General features: G+C 42.5%; 1 protein-coding gene across 3 annotated transcripts in view; it reads left to right on the plus strand.

Annotated features, from left to right (window-relative positions):
* The window catches only part of CSNK1E (casein kinase 1 epsilon), a 41,620-nt gene extending 36,603 nt beyond the window's left edge, over positions 1-5,017 (plus strand). For 2 of the 3 annotated variants that reach the window (XM_044441054.1, XM_044441053.1), the window contains exons 10-11: positions 603-668; positions 3,495-5,017. In XM_044441054.1, coding sequence (XP_044296989.1) covers positions 603-635 — 33 coding nt within the window. In that variant the 3' untranslated portion in view covers positions 636-668; positions 3,495-5,017. The remainder of the gene's footprint in view (positions 1-602; positions 669-3,494) is intronic. The other variant, XM_044441055.1, reaches the window with a different exon arrangement.
* Positions 5,018-20,049: the final 15,032 nt, after the last annotated feature.

Here is a 20,049-nt window from a genome sequence, read left to right on the forward strand (position 1 = left end):
TCTCCAGCCACTTGTCCCCTAACCTGTACTTACGACAGCCATTCCTATGCCACAAGTGCAAGACCTTGCACTTTCCACATTGAATGCCACCCTGTTGTCTCCTGCCGACTTCCATAGTCTGGCCAGATCCTTTTGGATCTGGAGAACCTGCTGCTCAGTTGGGGCCACTGCCCCGGTTTTCATATCGTCTGCAAATTTGATCAGCAGACTGTTCACCCCTTCTTCCTTGTCATTGATGGAAAGATTAAACAGGATCAGCCCCAGGACAGAGCCCTGGGGGACCCTGCTTGTCACTGGCCTAGTCAACATATTGACTAGTCACCAGTGAAGGACTGAAACCCTCTTTTTTCAGCAGATTCAAGTACAGCTAAATAAACTTGGGCGCCAGGCAGAAGTGCACTCAGTTATTTGAATGATTCAGCAGTACTTCTATGAAAATCTTCCTCTACCTGCAGGCAGCAGAAAGCATTCCTGCAAAGGAGGGACAGGCCAGTCTTTAAAAAGGAGGGTTGGAGGAAGCATTTGGACAGTTTTGGTGCTGCACATCTACCTTCCCTCTCTAGCCCCCTCCTCAGTCTGCTCATTTGTTTGCTCATTTCCAGACAAGTGTGCCATTTGATCACCTGGGGAAGTGAAGAAAGGATTCCACCGGACCAGTGTTTGCTTAGGTGAGTGTCTGCCTTGGCACCTCTTTTGTTCATGGCAGGATTATTTTATGTGCATGCGGATGGTGGATCTTAGTGGCACTACATACTTCCTGCATGTAATCCCAGCATCCTGCCCTATGGTTATGGAAAGAGGGCAAGCAGGGAGAAGGTGAGATATTTGAATGCCCCCAAATGTTCAAAAGCCATGATAGGAAGAGTCAAACATTGTTTATCTGCTGGTAAATGACTGGATAATTTTCCACCTAATACCAGAGAGCCATTTTCCTGCAGTAACTTTGTGTTAGGATGCAACAAACCATGTAGTTTATTCAGAAAAATGTGATCACCAGCATGTTAAGATAGGCATGCTATGCCTCAAGAATGTTGCATTCACCTTGGCAACTGGTTGTACTTCTGGATGTTTCCATGCCTTGTAGGCCTCACTTTTGCGCAATAATTTGCCACTGATCCACCTGAGATTCTTGGAAATGACAACATCCATGGTTCTTTAGTAGCCTGTGACTGCCTTGTCTCTTGAGTCCAAATAGTTGATCAGAATGCCTTTCTCAAAAAAGAACCTGCTCTGTATTTCTTTGCTCACTTGTAAAGGAATATGCATAATTTCTGCACTTTTTGGAACTATGGATGCAAGAAAGCAGCAATGAAGAGGAAAAATCCAAGACTTAATCACTATTGATAAGTGTAAAGCTGGGAATGCAGAATTAAAGTGCTGCTGCTGTTCTTAAAATGATTAGCCATAAATGAATCCAGCCAGTATTAACTGAAGTCGGGCCTCCTCCTAGCTTAGATAACCTAAGCAAACTTTAGTCTTGGCCAGTATAGAAGTTGACTCCACCACAGAGCTGTTGCATTTCTGAACGCTCTTTTTAAAAATCTTACCCCTCAGGTGTAGAACTGATAGAAAACTCCAAGCAGTGTGTGATTTTAATGTCAAAATGGTCAGACACAAAAGCATCTTTTGCAACCTTTGCTATAGATTGGTGCAGGGAAATCCCTAGCCATTTTGGGTTAGTAGGTGCATTGCAAAGTTTGTGTATTTGTTGTGGGCACCATCGCAAAAGACTGCTATGGGAACCTAACTAGTCCCAAAAGTCACAAGCAGATTGCTCCCAGATTGAATACAAGTCAGATGTTGGGCTTGAACCCCAAATGACCAAACCCCAGATTACCCCACAGTACTCAGCAAACTATGCTGGAATTGCAGAAGGCAAACTGCTTCTGCTCAAGGACATGTGCGCGCACCTCTTCCGGAAAAAGGACACAAAGCAAAACTGCCCAGGTCACTCCCGTTGTCTTCCCTGGTCTCCAAGTTTACCAGGCACCAGCAAGTTTCCTAACTGGGCATTTCTAGTGGCACCCATGAAGTGGGCCCTAACATGTCTGGGGGAATTCCCCCCTTTTCAATTTTTAATACACATAGATGGATTTTTATGAAATACATACAACTTTGGGCAGTCATACAAAGGTTTCAGCACAAGTGGACTGAATACTCAAAGACGTATATGCCATCTATATCAAATTACTGTAAGGTCCTCAATCCATTGTATTATTGAAAGCGAGTATTTTTCGTTCTCATGTTGTAATACCAGCCTTTTGGCTGTCAAGAGGCTGCTTGTTGAGCATCCATGTTCTTTGACCATTTATTTCCATGTACCAGGTAAATAAGTTAAAGGGGCATATACATCAGTTCCTGTACAAAATTTATCTTTGTAATAAGCTCCTCCCCAAAAGCATCTACTAGACATTAGCACCAGAAATACTTAAAATAAACATTAGCTATATAATACTGCTAGCAATTCACTGAATTAGATGATCCTTTGTTAAAGAGACACTGTGGTGTCCAATGGACACAAAACAGCCCAAGATCCATTGATCTAATAGGTACAAGCCAAAGTAGCAATCCTTTGATGAGGCATTTTGGAGTGGTGCCCACAGTAGTTTTGCACATTCCCAAATGTGCCCAAAGGTTCAAGAAGGTTGGGGATTCCTCATTTATTTTTAATAGGCACCTGACTAGACACTGGAAAGCAGAGCAGACATCTCCAGCTGCCTAACCTTCTTCCTTTCCAGGTTCCTCTGAGCCCATGTAATTCTAGGAAAAGAAAATGGAGGGGGCAGAGTGCCTGGAGACAAGTGCTTGCTTCCAGGGCACCGAAAGTAATGCCATTGTTAAAAAAAGAAATGAGAGAGAGAGTGGTGCTTGGCAGGTGTCAAGTGAGCTGTCTGTGGTTCCTTGTTTGCATCCCTAGAGCATTCATTTATGACTTGGGGCTATGTAGATTCTGCTTTACGGTTTTGGTTTTACTTTACTGATACAGACATTCAGAATTGAGAAGATCCCCGTTTCCCTGTTTTGTTTTGTTTTGTTTTGTGATGTTTTCTAGCCCTCATTAGTTCCAAAGATCCACAGGAAAACATGTGGAGGGTATCACATGAAATCACTATCCCTTCTGATTTAAACCAACCTTTCTTGACATGTAGAAATGTGATTTCTGGAAGGGGAAATACTAGTATCATCCTGATCTGACTTTTCAAACATTAATAAGGACAAATATCTATCCTTGCTTCTGGCTATAAAATAGTGTGTGCCTACTTTGAAGTTGAGGGAGGAGTAGGAAATATTTTGTATAAACTGATGACTGTTGATTTTAAAGGCAAATTAATGGTACACTCCACTGAATATCCTGTGCTGTCTCCATTGGCGTGAGTGGGACTGGTACAAACGTGTCCGGGAGCATGCTAAGACTTTTGTTACAAGACTTTCACTGTCGTAACTACTAGGTGGTGAAAACATTTTAACAATACTCTCTTTTCCTTTTTTCCTAGTGTCTTCACTGTATTTTTTTTCTTTTTAAAAAACGAAATAACAAATTAAAAAAACACAAAAAAACAACCCCCCCAATTTTTTTTCCGCCAGCGACAAGGAGAGGAGCTGCCCTGTACTGGCGTTCATGTCTTTTCTGAGATCGCCGACTGCGTTCCCGAGCCCAATTGCCTTCAACAAGTCACCGACACAGGAGCCTTGCAGAAACGCCTCTACTGCTACCGTGCAACATCGTCTCCATAGGCCTTGCCCCATCTCATGCCAGCAGGCCGTGGCCAGTCACCCCAGCTTTCCACTTCCCTTTTTGATCTATTTGTATTATTCCAAAATAATAATAATAATCCCTGCCTCCATTTTTTTAAGGTTTAGTTTGTCTGAGATGGAATGGTTGCCACCTTAATTTTAAATTACTTTGAGATATGGAGGGCTGGGTAGAGAGGATGTTTACAGGAGACTTTAAAATTCCAGCCCTGAGTGGTGTCAGTAGGTGACTTAACATTCATTTTCAAAATCGGCTGCAGTTGCATGCTGGCACTGCCTCTGGAAAAGAGCAGGCAGACGAAGGCTGCTTTTTGTATGCAGGCGTTCTTTCTCTAGGGGACACCGCTGCCCCTCCGTGTGCATTCATGGGCAAGTTGGGAGATGCTGCAGGCATACCAATAAGGTGAACAATACTGGCACAGCAGCAAGCGTGTGTGTGTGTGTGCGTGCGTGCACGTGTGTGCGTGCACGGAAAGGGTGTGCATATGGGTAGGGATGTGTGCTGTGCAAGGCAGGAGCAAATGTGAAGGATGTGGAAATGTAACCTGCCTTTCATGCAGGTACTGGGGATCTCTCTTTCTCAAAAAAACAAAAACAAAAAAACTGTTTGCGTGTGTTTAGTTTTTAATTCTTTTTTTACTTCTCCAGGAGATCAGGAGGGTGTTGAGGAAAATGGAGGGATATGTGAATGGCAGTGCAGGGAGAGTGGCTGATATGGTTGCAGAGGTTGTTTCTTGCACCACCTGTTTCTAAAAACGCAACTCTGCTCAGATGCACAACCTTCCCTGGCTAAAAGGTTTCCCCCTCTTCCTTCTCCCCTCCTCCTCCTTTTTAAATTTTAGGTTTTACCCGAGAAAACCAATCAGTCCTGGGTTTTGCATTGCAGCAGTCCTCACCAGTACTCTCCAGCCTCTGGCTTGGCACACTTTTGGGGGCAGGGGGGTGAGGATGTTGGAGAGTGTTGAAGCTGGGGGGTGGGAGGCTTGGTTTTTTGGTTCTTTTTGTTCTTTCTATTTAACACACAGTTCTTTTTGTTTCTCCCCTAATTTATTTGCCCTGCTTACTGTGTCTTTCTCACTCTCCTTTTTTTTAATTAAAGTAAAAAAACTTTTTATTACTTTGTAATTTTAAAAAAACAAACAAAAAAAACCTTGGACTTCGGGGCGGGGGGGATTTTGTACTTTTTCCTGTGTAAATATTGGACTTTTTTGAGCTTTATCGTGGTTGTTAATTTGAAGTAATAAAGTAGAAAATGATAAAGTGATAGAAGCATCTGTCTCTTTTTACTCTCCCTCCCTGCCACCACCCTATCATGTGGGCAGGAAGTATCATCTTGCATACAGTCTCCTCCTGCTCTCTTTCCAAGTTCCAGGAAAAAAATGGACTGGGAAGAGAATGTACACCATTTGCACACCTAAAAATAAAGCAGATCTGGCCTTCAGATACATAATTGATATTGGTCTGATAGCAGAAGAGCTATGTGAAACAGTTCAACACATGCGGCCTGAACTTTGGATTCAAGGAAAGAATAATGTGTGGAAAGCCCGAATTTGGTGCAGAGTTCTAGAGTTTCTGTCTGGTGTCCAAGGGATAAGCACAAGCCTAAAATTCCACTTCCAACTTTGTGGTAGTTGTGAACTCCATTAGAATTTAAATACCATAATTGCATAAAAACAAGCAAACACCTAAGATAACACTCAACAATTTCATTTCAGCCACAGAAGATAAATGATGGTTCCACTAATGTTATTAAGATCCTTCAGCAGATCTTACTATCCTCTTAGTATAGTAATTGAACAGAAGGAAAGGTTATTTGCAGGTCCAGGTTCTATCACTATGGTACAATGACAGAAGAAGCAGTACTGGAGTCAGGGCCAGAGTCAAAAGTCGGCATGGTTGGGCACTTTTCAAGCGCTCACAGTGCAGCATGGCTCCCCTGACAAGGCCCCCTGGAGTTGCTTAGATTTACCATTGTAACTTGCTTGTTCACTTGCCTCTTGCTCTGGCTCAGACACTTGCCAAAGCCTACTTTCTCACCAGCTTTGTTCAGCAAATTTGTGAAAATGATGTAAAAGAGAGTGAGGACTGATAGTAGCTGGTGACCATGGCAGTGAGAAGATACATACTGAAGGAGAAGTCCACTTAGGGTGCCTTGTCCACAGGGCCCCGGGCTGTAACTGCAGTAGTACCAAATCTGATAACTTAGTAACTGATATCTGCAGTAGCACCAACTCAGGTGGGAGCCTCCATAGGTAAGGATTACGATTTCAGCTGGCACACATCTTAAAAGTGTCTTTCGGTGGGGATCCCAACTGATACCAAGTCAGCAAACTGGGGGAAAGACTGATGGCAGAAGCTGCTGTGGCTACCTGGCCTTGACGTAATCTGAAGCCTTCTGTATTTGGTACTTTGGAATAGGGAAGTGAGTGCTGCTAGTGAAGGTTTGTTCTCTTAAGACAGGCAGAGATTTATCTGAAGGGGGAAGATCTGTGTAGGAAAGCTTGCCCCTGCTGAGCCTGTACAAAACTTTATTTTACATAAACAGATACAGCTGTCTTGTGCCATGAATAAGATAATCCAGGGAGAAGAGAATTCAAAATTTACAACTGGTCAGTATTAGGACCCAATAAATATGACACAAAAGATACTTTAGTTTCTAAGCTTTCCAAAACTATCAGGTTAGGGGGTTATAAGAAAGGGCTGGGGAAAGAAATAAAAAAAAAAACTCTCCCAAAGTTAGGACCATGTGTTACAGTCTCTGGGGAAACCCCTGACACTCCCTAAAAGCAGCCTTGAGCAGCATTTGGTAGCAAGGCCAGATGTAAAAGCAATACACTCTGAGAAGTGTTTGAGAATGGATACCCAACTGGGCATAAGTATTAAAAAAAAAAAAAAAAACAAGCACAACTTCTGATACAGAAACAGCAAGTCAGAAGGATCCTCCCAGGCCATCTAGTCTGACCCCCGGCTTCAGCTGGCTCCACTCATGACATGCCTGCCCAAAGATCTGGCAAGTCTAATGTCTGGTTTCACTGGCTTTGGGGAAGCCCACCAGCAACACATCAGGTTAAATGCAACCCTCTCCTGCTGTTCCTCAGAACACTGCCTCTGGTCCTGATATAAATACAATCCAGAGTACAGAAAATTGCATACAATACATCAGCTCAAGTCATTAAAATTAATTGTAAAGTAAGTCAGTTCATAAAAATATGGAGTCAGAACCTGAATCAACATTAGGTATTTGGTGAAAAAAGAAGGCCTTAGCAGTGTGTGTGTCTACACTCCCTTGAGAGGGAGTTCTACACTCTCAGTGATGTCACAGAAATACGAGATGCCTTGTCAGGAGTGAGGAATATGCCTGAGTAACTTGGCACATGTTCCTTGAAAATGCTCAAGTGGTCATTGGGAATGGATCAGGCTGCAACTTCTGAGTATTTTAAAGGGACACACTTCCTTTCACTCAAAACCAAAGCTTTTGTGGCTTGGACCTACAGAACTAAGACTTCTCTGACACTCTCAACCCCCCTCACCATGTTAAGGTATGAATCCAAGAGGGGGTCTCTATGCACAGTCTAATTTTACAATATTTTGACTGTTCTTTCAGCAAAACTGCTAAGGCAATATCAAGCAGGATGGTGAAATAACATAACTGTGTTGATGAAAGGCAGTCAAGACAAGGAAATAGGTGTATCTTCATTAAAATATAACGCATGACATTTGAGCACAGCTCAGCAGTTCAGCTGGCAATACTTAGATGGCTGTGGTATCCTTGGTTGCTAATGACTTTAGGGATGCTTCAGGCTTAGTGTACAGGTGGCGGGAGGGGGGCAGTACCTGGATAGGTGCACTGTGCTGTTTTTCACGGAGTTCTTTCCAAATTTAAAAATCTCTTCTTTGGTATTTATTGTTCATGCACCTTCAGTGCTGGCTCCAGGGTTTTGAGGGCCCTTGTGCAACCCACCCTGAACAGATGAAGCTTTTCACCAGCACTTGTCACCAGCTGCTGTTGTCCTGTTTCCCATGAGTCCTACCTCTTATTGCTTGCTTGACTGAAACAGCTGGTGACCAAATAGGCAGGGATATCTCCTGCTCCTCACCACCCCTGTTGTCTGAACCAGAACAAGAAGTAGGTGACCTTGCAGGTTGCAATGATGAAGAAGAAGAGCAACTCTAGGGGGCTTTTGTCAGCAGACCCCTGCTGGGCAGACACCCTTGGCAGGTGCCCAACTGTGCCTACTCTTGACGTCAGCCCAGCACACCCTTCACTCAGCTGATTGTAATTTCAGCACTATGCTCCCCATCAAACCTGTAGGGCTCATTATGCAAGATGATGCTGGGACAACTGACTCAGCAAGGCTCCACATTCCTGCCAGACTTAGCTGGCTGTGTATCCAAGTATGGCATCGATTGTGAGATGTGCCAAAACAGCAATTACAGAGGCAACTGATTTACCTTCCATGGTGCAGTCTGGGGAACAATTTACACTAGGAAGTCATCCTCCTCCTACTTGGATGGTGTCATTCTATCAGATATACGGCCCTGGCTAAGGAGGACAATTTTGTTTAAAGCACCCTGCCTTGTTACAGCAAGAAGTGTGGTTTCTATCTTGCCTCTTCATAAAAACTTGGGAGGGATGGTAATGGTTTTAAAGATTTTTTTTTTGTTGGCAATTAACAATTGTCCCAATTTTGAGAAAGGAAATAATTCTCGGCTTCACATATACACTGTGGGTGTTCTCACACATAGTGCTAAACAATGCTGTATGGTTACCACGTGGCATGATATCTCACCTTCTATCCTGTGTACACACATTCATGTGGTGTCTATTCATGAGTAGTTTCCAAATGCCTCCATCTTCCCTCCAAATGGTAGCACAGATGGGAATCAATCCCAGGGTGCACTGCTGCTGCCTCCAGCTTGGCACATGGAGTGCCAGGGATGGAGGGAGTATGTCCTCCCAAGCACACTTTTCAAAGATTTCCCATGTAAGCATAAGGACCATGACTGCCCCACAGCCCAAAGTGGGGGAAAGACAGAGTGGGGGAGATGGACTACTCTGGACAGGCTTCACATGAGGAGCCTGCTTTCTCTCTGCATAGGCTAATCACAGAACCTACCCTATCTAAGGTGCCAGTCATGGAAACCAAACATGCCACGCTTCACGTAAGAGCAAGCCATACCTGTGCAGTTCCCAGCATGGCTTGTTGTATGTGAACACAGCCTGTTAGTGGCTAACCATTAATAGATGGGTTCATGGGGGTTATAGCTCAGTGCAAATCAGTGAAATTGGCTATGGAGCTGGTGAAAAGGGCACATTCAATTATTGAAGATTGCTAGAAAAGTGACTGAAAATAGAACTGCCAGTATTGTGCTGCCTTTCTATCAAACAATTGAGTGGTCATATTTGAGTGGCTAGGTACAGTTCTGGTTTCCCCCATCTCAAAAATGCTACAGTGGTACCTCGGCTCACAAACGCCTCAGTTCATGACCAAATCAGGTTGTGAACAGAAATTTCAGAAAAAAATTGCCTCAGATCATGAACTCCGCATCGGGTGATGATTGTGATTGTGCCTGTCTTCCCTGCATGGGCGTGATCACGGGCACACTGGGGGGTGGGGGGGAGATGGCCACAATTGCACCTGTCTTCCCTGCCCGAGCGCGATCGTGATCATGCCCGTCTATGGCCATGACTGCAGTCGCGCTTGTGCAGAGAAGATGGCCGCAATTGCAGTCGTGCTGGGGGGCGAGATGGCCATGACCGCAGTGGGGGGGGGGGGGGAGATGGCTGCGATCATGGTCATGCTCATGCAGGGAAGAAGGGTGCAATCACAGTCATGCTCGGTAGGGGGGAGATGGCTGCAATCGTGCTCAGGGGCTTGGGGGGGAGATGGCCGTGATCTTTGTTGTTCTTTGTCACTGTTTCATTTTTTGGTGATTAAAAAACATGGTTACAGAATGGATTAACCTTATTTACATTGAACCTTATGGGGAAATTTAACTAGGGTCACGACGAATTTGGGTTGCAACCAGAGTTGTGGAATGGATTAAGTTTGTGATCCAAGGTACCATTCTATTCAGTTGCTGAGAAAGTGTGGAAACTTGGCATCCTCTTATACCCTTATGACCCTTCTATACGCCTCCCACCAGACACACACACACACACTTTATAGGTCATGTGTACACAAGAAGGCCTTGAAACACTTTTTTTCATACCCAAGTTGCTCCGACCCTCCTGCTTGTTACATAACAGGATTGCTCACCGGAAGCTGGGATGTCGTAAAGCAAAGCGAAGGCCTCCAGCTGCTCTCATTTTTCTCCTTCCCAGGGAGGCCTCTGGGCGCCTGTTGGCTGACGCTAATGCCTGCAGCACACCCACTCCATGGTGAGGCCCAGGACAGTCTCTCAAATTGCAAAATTTGCTCAAAAAGGCTGCCAGCTTCGTCTCCAGAAAAAGGAGATAACATTGTTCCCACAATGCACTGTAACCAATTATAAGCAGAGGCACTAGTTGTAGGCATTTCCTGTAACAGCAGAAACAATATAGTAGTTGTGATAATTAGCTGTCTAGATAGACCATGGGAGCTATAATTAGGAATATTTGTTACTCCTGCTAATTCTATTTATATCACAACATGCAAAATGTTATGCAACTTTAATTTTATTTGCCATCACAATGGCTGGTAATATTCTTATTTCAAAGAAAGGAGACTGAGCTTGGGAAAAAGTATCTTCCTAAAGGCTGTGCAGTGAACCTATGATAGTTGAGACAGCTGGAACCTAGCTCAGTGTCCTTAGCTGTACTAAGCTGGCTTGTGGCAGGCACCAGAATCACACCAGTGGTACTCTGCCCACTGTCAAAGTGACAATGCACAAAGCAAGAGCTGATGTAAGGGCGGGCAGCAGGACCTGGTTGTGTATAGGGCACGCAGTGCTCACAACACCTGACAGGTCTCTTGCATTTGGCAATCCCAAATTTGTGGAAACAGGTATAAATGATGGATCCAGCATCTGAAGAATCTCAGCTTTCATTATTATTTTTTTAAATTTAAGCTTTTAGTCCTTATAGTATTGAAAGTGAATGAGCAATTTTGTGTTATCTCAAAAACTTGTGTTGAGGGTGGAACAGGAGTTTTGAACTGGGGTTGAACTGGAATAGCACAGAATAAATAAATATATGTATGTTTTAATAACTTATGTAGGCTATGGAATCTTCCCATTCTTACAAAGGTTTTCCTGGAGCAGGTGGAAATTGGCTGCTGCTTATCACTAATGTTATGCTATGTTGTATCTAAAGTCTCACAAAGTGTTCAGAAGGCCACATATAAAATCTTGTGTCCCAAACAACAAAGTCTCCAGGAGTCATTAGTTCAAGCAATCCCACATAAAGGGATTAGTGGGAATACTCATTTAGATTTGACTCAAAAGCTTCTATAAAGCAGATGAAGGGTAGATATTTGCCTAGAAAGAGTGAACTGATTTAAGGTAAACACTATTTCAAAGGAGTAGAGACTGTATCAAGATCAACCAGATTTGATCACATTCTCAGACCACAAAAAGAATTGAAACTTTATGAGCTTTGTAAGAAGCCTAGGAGGCATCTGCTTTAGCGCTTTGCTTTGAAAGTAACTGACAGCGTAGAAATTACTGTGGGGCTGGACAGAGATGGCCCACTACAACTGGAGCCCTGAATCTCTGGAAAGGCTGCTGCCCCACCACCCAGCTATCCTTGTGCACTTGCTGAAAGAAAGGGACAAGGCCCTGATGATCTCTGTTGTATCTGGTCCCCCTGCCTTTTTTGCCCACACGTGTGTCACCTACTGCTGCCCCACCCTGAAAACTACCTGAGGTTTACTCCAGAATTCAAATGTCCTCCTCTCCCTTGTCCATAGAACCCTTTCTACGAGTAGAAGTATCCTTAGGAGACTAGGTTCTTCAGAGACTCACAATCAGACTTAAAATTAATGTATGCCAATTGATTTGTTTCCTGTGTGCCTGAGCCCCGGTACCTAGAACCATCCCTGGGGCTGGGCCCTGCAGCTTGCCAGGCAGCCTGCTGCTTATCAGTGTACAAACGCCAGAGGAAGATGTTACATGAGTGAGGATCTAGTAAGATCTGCACTGGTTGTTTGCAATCTTTGTCATTTGTGGCTCTCTTAAACTTTGCAAGATATGGCACTTCCAATAAAGGCAAAGATGGATGTAAGCTATGGTGGTACTGCATTGTGATACAACACAAGAGTCTCTATGTAACTGTGTCAACTGATTCCTGAGGCCTCATTTGTCATTCCATGACAAACAGCGTATTGTCAGGTAAAGGCAGTTAAGCAAGCCTTCTCAGTAGTGGCATCCACCCTCTGGAACACTCCCTCAAGTGTAGTCCAAGCTGCTCTTAGTCTCCTCTTGAAGGAAGATCTGCTTTGCTCGGTCTGTCCCTTTCTTGTAATGACACTATTCTGGAAGTATATTAATAGTTTTATATTTTTCATTAAATTTTATATTAATTTTCATGGAAACCACTTTGTGCTTTTAAGGTACAATACTATGGCCTCCCAACACTGTCTGGAGAAAGGGGCGGCACAGGATCCTCCAGGGCCCCAGTTCTGAAGTCCTCTAACCCTGGTGCTGAGTCTCCAAAGGCCAGGCTCCCCTCTTGCCCAACCCCTTACACAGCCAACATGGAATGAACCACAGAGGCTGCCTCTTTGAGATTTCAAATCAGTCTCTGAGAGAAGGAAAAGGGACAAGCCATCTAGCTAAAATGCAGGCATGGGGCATAGTGGCAGCAAAGATCACCTGTGCTGCATCTCTTTCTGCGTACTGGATTGGCATAAGCCTCTGAGTTCCAAGGCTTACGAGTATGTGCTTTGGTTACATGTGTGTTGAGCTGAACCCTTTGGATATCAAGAAGTATACAAGTAGTTCAACAAGCAAACAAAAATAAATTCTTCCTCCATGTGGCAAAGCAGTTGGGGGCAAGTGGGTTGATTCTGGCAATGTAACCTTTAACTCCAATACACATATCTAAGACATAAGCTTCAGATTTGTGATAGGATTATGTTTGGTGTACAGAAAATGGCAATATGTGCAGACCAGCCTCGTTGTTACCTAATAGTGTGTAACTGGGCATTTTGCATGTGTGCCATGACTTTAGAAAATGGAAAGCACTCCAGATGTGCCACAAAATAACTGCTGTCAAATTCTACAGAGAAGATTGCATTGAACTTAAAGGAGCCATTGAATGTTATTAAATGATGGCTAGGTGTGCATGACACAGTAACCCTACTGCTGTGTAGGGTTCAGTATTAGCATTTATTTTGTGGCATCTTGGGAATGCTTTCCATTTTTTAAAGTCATGGTGCACATGCCAAATGCCCAATTACACATGGATGGGTAACAGGGTGGGCAACTGACACCATCATAGGAAGCGTGGACTGGCCACGGACTCACATGGTAAAAGTGGCAAAAACCCACTTTTCTCAAGTATGCTCTGCTCAAGCAGCAGTTGGTGACGGCTGGCATCAACTTTCCCCTTCCCTACTGCGGGTTTTTTCTATTTTAATTTGTTTTTTTTTTTTTTTTTTTTTGGCCTGGAGATTGGAAAAGTTGGTTCTCAAGCTGGCGTTCAAAATCTCCACTTTGATGGCTACAGCAATCCCATCAAAGAGCCCCAGCAGCACTTTGGAGGGGCTGCCAGTGTTCAGCAATTTGTTTAACTCCCCCCCCCCTAAATTTCACAAAAATTTGTGGAAATAATAATACTTTTTATCTATACATGTACAACTGTGGATGTTCACAGTCACGCACGTATGGAAATAGAGAGCCTCCGGTGGGCAATGTGCTGGGGGGCTGCAGGTAAAGAGATTCTACAACCTCACGCCACCCCCATTACTTTTGAAAGCTAGCAAAGCTAAAGCTTCATTTTTTTCAGTAGAACTTAGAGTTTAAAAAAAATGGAGAAGCAGGAAAGTATACAAAGTATGTATGATGTTCACATGGCAACCGACTCATCTTGACTTATTGCTGGGGGGTTGTAGTGACATGTGAACACACCCAGTCAGGTAGGAAGTTTACCTAGGTATGGGAAAAGCATTACTTTTGGAGCTCACCTAAATTCTCCAAATAATCACTTTGATGCTCATTTTGATTTGCTCCCCTTTATATTTTTCTACCTATTTTTCAGCTCATATAAATAGGAAAATGCACATTTCCACATTTTTAAAAGTGCATACTTTCTCTCATTGACTAAAACATGAAAATGTGCATTTTTGTGCATTTTAAAAAACACACACATTTTTCAAACACAATTGCAAATTTGGGAATTTGAGAACCTTTCTCAAAAAAAAAAAAAAGTTTCTGCACATACTGGAGATTCTTGCACATCACTTTGTTTACCATTTAAGTGGCTGCCTCAGCAATCTGGAATCATACGGTTTGTTGGTGGACTGCTACTCTACCCAAGCAGAAAATATACTAATTAAAAATATTATGTTAATAAAGCTTCAATGTAATAGGAGACAGATATGTTCTTATAATGTACGTAGTATTTATGTAGCCATGATCTAACCATATAAATAAATCCCACTGAGACTTACTTTTTAGCACATATTCTCAGGATTACAGCTGTGCAGGTTGACCCTGATGCTGGGAATGACTGACAGCAAAAGGAAAAGGGGAGGGCAGAGGATGAGGTGGCTAGATGGAGTCACTGGGGCAGTGGGTGTGGGCTTGGGTGGACTCCGAGGGATGGCGGTGGACAGGATTGCCAGGAGGAATGTTGTCCATGGGGTCGTGATGGGTCAGGCACGACTTTGTGACTAAACAAAAAAAAAAAGTTTATTCAGAAGAAACTCCCATTAGTTATATCTAGATCTGTGTACCTGGGAGAACAGTCTTAAAGTACAAAGTTTCCTGGCAAAGGTTCAGGAGTATTTTTCCTCTGGCAAGCTAATGTGAGAAAAACTAAAGAAAAGCAACTTAATTACAATGTGTTTGTTATAGCTATTGGACAGTTAGAGAACATCCTTTTCATCTGCACAACATATACTCTTGCAATTCAGGCTGTGCATTCCACAGGAAAGCCAACTTGTCTGCAGCAGCCATTTGCAATGAAGAGAACTCCATGATACAGGAAATTGTTTAGCCATTCTTGCATGCCACCTCTTGGCATGACTGACTGTTTACTATGTATAAACTCAGTGACAGAGTATTCTGATAGTATATGAGGTAAATACATAGGGAGAAAGAAGTTAACTGGATATACATGGAGTAAATGTAGCAACAGGATGTTGAAATGCAGTGTGTGTGTAATGGAGAAATCCCATCAGCCTCTACAATAGCAGATGGACTGTGTTAAAACAAAATCCCTGTCTTAGATATGTGTTATCCTCCTGCATTTGGCATCTAGCTAACAAGAGTGTCCCCTAGTGTCCTATTGAGATGAGAACAGGAAATATTTTTCTTACCTATTATTCTAGCATGGTCATTAAATTCCTAGCTGCTTTAAGAAAAGTAAATCATGTATTAGACAAATGTTTGAAAAGTTTCCTCTTGCTAAATGTTGAGTGGTGGATGTTTGAACATATAATTAGAAATAGGCAATTGGTAATAGACTTTAATGAAGACAAAAAAGGGAGATTTCTTATCTCTAGGAATAAAATATTAGGCTTTGGACCCATCCAAAACATCTTAAGGTTGCAATCCTGTACCCATAGTGTCAAATCTCAGGCTTGCAGGCCAAATATAGCCTGCCTAGGATTTTAGCTTGGCCCTCTGGGATTCCCCAAATGGCTATGATCCCAACCCTTTCCCCCAGCTGCCAACTATTTGTGGTTTCCTAGTTTTTGCATGAAATTTTCTTCATTTTAAAAGGGTGGTATTTTTTGGCTTTACTCGTACTGCCTTTGGCCCCTCCCACAACTGAAATGCAATATTCTAGAATTAGACACTAACAAAATGAGATTATGAGCAACTCCCAAAGGATCTTTCCAAACTGGGAGAATGGGCATTAAAATGGCAAATACAGTTCCAGTCAAGCAAATGTAAATTGATTCCCTTTCGGGGCAAAAAATCCCAAGTTTGGTTATAAGCTGATGGGATCTGAGTTAACACTGATCAATCAAGAAAGAGCTCTTGCAGTTGCAATGGACGCATAATGTAGAAAATATTGATCAAGTGTGCTGCTGCTATGAAAAAGGGAAATTCCATTTTAGACATAACTAGGAAGGAATTTGAAAATAAAACTGCCAAGATCATGTTGTCTTTATACAGATTCATTGTGCAACTGTGTACAATTCTGGTCACCACACCTAAAAAAAGATAAAAAATTGAAAAGGGTAGAAAAGGGCAACTAAAATGATTAAGGGTCTTGAGGAACTCTTCTATGAGAAAAAAAAACAGCTGGGATAATTTTGCTTAGAAAAAATATGAGTAAGGGAAGACATGGTAGAGGTGCGCATAATTATGCATGGTGTGGAGAAAATGGATATGGAGACATTTTAATTAGAATCCAGAGTCATCCAATGAAACTTATAGGTAGATTTATTCATTCATTTGCTTGTTGATCTTATATACCACATTCAATAGTCCTACAGGACTCTCTGAGATTAAGGTCAGATAAATGAAAATATTTCTTCCCACACCACATAGTTAAACTAAGAAATTCAAATCCACAAGATGTTGTAGCCATCAATTTGGACAGTTTTAAAAGGGTTTCAAAGGGAATAAGATACATTCATGGAAGATAAGGTCGTCAGAAGTTACTAATTCTGCTATCCATATGCTACCTCCAGTTTCAGTAGCAATTTGTTTATGAAAGGAAGGTACTGTTGCACTCATGGCCTGTTTGTGGGCTTCCTGTGGGCAGCTGGTTGGCCACCATGGAAAACAGAAATCTGAGCTGGATGGACACTAGATCTAATCTAGCAAAGTTCTTCTCCTATTCATCAAAGCAGAATTCAACATCTCTGCTATACCCACATACCTGGGCTCATTAAACTCAGTGGAGCTTACTTATGAGTGGTTATGTATAAAAATGTACAGTAAAGGCACAATCTACTACAAGTTTAGATAGAAAAAAAGCCCTACAATATTTTTGTCACTGGGTTGACTTCAGCCTACCATGGCACTGCAAGTGAAATTACAAAACTTCACCAGTGAATCCCTATCTTGGCTTTGAGGCAAAGCAGGAGGGCGTTTGCTTCCCCCTCCATGGCAAAAGTACATACAGCTACAACCTATTTCTCCTCTCACTGCAGAGCCAAATGGACGCATACTGTGTCCTGTGTCCTCTGCCACAGGCCAGGGGACCTAAAGCTGCTTAGAGGTTGTACCCTCTGCATCTTAGGAAAAATAACATTGCAAGTGGAAGGTCAGTCTGACCCCATCCACTTGCCTGCAAAGGAATAGCTGCTGCAAAGCTTGCTTTCCTCTTTCTTTTCCATTTCCTTTACCACTGGAATGTATCTAGTAGATTGTAAACCACAGGCACTTCCTTACTATTCCATTTTATCTTTATCCCATCCTATTTTATTTGAGTCTTAGATGTAGGTACTTTAGAAGTAAAATAAAAGAACTTACTTTACATGCATATTGATAAATGTTAAATGCAAATTTTATTTATATGTAAAGCAATTTATTAGGTTTTATAATATTAGAGATTTCATAAATAAATAAGGAGAACTGGATCCAGAATGAGGCATATATAAATGCACTGGTGGAAGGAGATTCCCCTTGTCACACACAGCAGCCCTTCTAGCCCCTTGAAAACTGTACAGAAAGTTGGGGGTATATGCTGAATGAGGGGAAAAGATAGAATCCCTCAGATTTGGGCAGAGGCACCTTCCCTGAATGGAGCTCCACTCAAGGATAATGCCTCTTCGTGATTGGGGTGTGCGAGACCGCCCCTTCCTTGCTGCAACACAGTTCACCTGGTTCAGTATGGTCTCCCTGCATTTGCAGGGTTGGGAATGTGGAGGGTTTCTGCAGGAAACGGACGGCAAGGAAGTCTGCTATATTTGGATCTGCCACAAAATGATTAGGTTGCCAACAACCAACCATCATAGAATCATAGAATAGTAGAGTTGCAGGACAGCATGAAGGCCATCGGGTCCAACCCCCTGCTGTTCTACTAGTAAATCTACCTAGTGACAAGCACTGGAGTCAAAATCCAGTAGAAGTCAGGCACTGCCATACTCCATCCCTCCTCCCGCAGCTTCTAGTTTGATTCTGCACTTAGTTCTATTTATTTAGGGTGCAATTCTATGCACCTTCAGATAGAAAATATAGTCCTACAGTTCCAGGGGTGTTCCATTCAGTATGGATGGCTGAAGGAACGCTAGGAGTTGTAAGGGTTGTTTCTGTCTAAACAAGCCCTTATTATATTTTTAATCCATCTCATACTAGATGTTCAGTAGGTTGATTACAAAAGCTAAAAGAATAAATATAAGACCAGAAAAGCTCAAATATAATACAAATCAAAACAACAAACAACACACGGCAAATAAAACTATGTAACAAAAACACCACAGAATTTGTAGAATGTGCTCTACAGTGATTGGCAGAAAAGAAAGACGTTCACCTGGAATTGTAAAGATAATAATGCAGGCATCACATAAACCTCCTTACCAAGGGATTTCTATAAATGGGATGCCAGAAGTGAGAAGGCTCTCCCTTATTCAGTCACCCACCTACTGTTGATTCTGGACAGGTACATATAGGAGATTTTCCTCCAAAGCTGGCTTCGGTAACCCGTGGCCCTCAGTGGTTTTGAGGGCTAGAACTCCCACCAGCCCTAGGCAGCACAAGCAGTGATGAAGGATGATAATATCTGTAGACCAGACCTTATGGAGGCCCACTCCTAAAATGATGATACTCTGATCCTAAGCAGTTTAGGGCTTTAAAGGGTAGCTGCAAGATTCCCCCCCCCCCCCGTTTTTCACATGTTACTTTATTTACAGGGTATCCATTAGTGCAAGATTCCCAGGGTGATACGCAACTGAAAATAAAATAAAAGCTCACTTAACCCTTGCCTTGCCTGTTCCCTTCTGCCTTGGCCAGGGTACAAAGCAGATTTTCAAATCCATGTCAAGTCGCCTTTTGCCTCTCCACTCATGCACATTTTGTAGAGTCCACAAGTATACTAACCTGGAATTTGAAATCTCATTTATTTTGTTTCCAGTGGAGGAGTGCTGAAACTCTTTTGGCACAGGGAGGGTTTGGGGGAGGGGTGCATTCCACTGGTGGGTGGGGCTGAAGGCAAAATGGGTGGAGCTAAATTGCAAAGAATAACATCCTATTTTAGCTTTAAGTTTTTCCTGCCAGTCACAAAGCCTTGGGAAAGGCATTTCAACATTCTTCAAAAATCTTTTCATTAGTCACAGTATGGTAAAAATAACTACAACAACAAATTGTATCATGAAACATATCAATATACACTAATATACTGCAATCATTCTCTCTTGATGTAGGGAGAAGGGGGAAAAACACAAGCTTTGAAAAAGAATTAACATTTCTATCTTGAATATATACATCAATATAAGCCACCTCATTTAAATCTTTCTGAAGGGGAAGGGACTACTGCACCAAAGCTAGGAAAACACCAGAGGATCAGCAAGCAGGAAAAAGGCAGTGACGCCAAGAGTGGTTTTTATGAGAGTCAGACCAGAAGAAGGATCTAATAAGGGCAAAAAAGAGAGCAAACAATCCTTTTCATATGTGTGAGTTCTTATTTTATTTCAAATCCATACCAAGGCAACATCTTGATTAGGATCAACCAAACTGTCAGAGACAAGTGGGTACACTTTCGAATTTGCCAGAAGACTTGTTTTTGCAATAAGCAGTTTTTACAGGACTGGCGCTAGGTACCGAAAATGCATAGAATTATTTATGCCAATGTACTTATCCTAATTTACACATTATTTTTAATTATTTCATTTCTATACTGTCTATAGCTGGCTCTCTGGGCAGTTTACAACAATCCATAAAACATGATAATAAAATGCAATAAAAATATAATAAAAATGGCTGAAAATAAACAACAAAGAATGACTGTGTAAAAACACCTGGGATGGGTAATCCTCTGGAGCCCCTGGCTGTCCATGTATGTCTTTAAAGGCTTGAAAGGTCATCTTACCCTGATTCAAAAGGGATGACAAATTTGGCAGCAGGCGGGATGGAATGGGGAAATTGTTCTATAAATGGTGGGACCACCCTATAAATTCTAACGTTTGTGTGTCGAGGACACCCCTTTCTGTAAAAAGGGATATATGGGCAGGAGAGAGAAGAGCGTTTGATTTCAGG

This window comes from Varanus komodoensis, unplaced genomic scaffold, assembly GCF_004798865.1.
Source record: "Varanus komodoensis strain SLA01 unplaced genomic scaffold, ASM479886v1 scaffold39, whole genome shotgun sequence".
NCBI classification, from domain to species: Eukaryota; Metazoa; Chordata; class Lepidosauria; order Squamata; family Varanidae; genus Varanus; species Varanus komodoensis.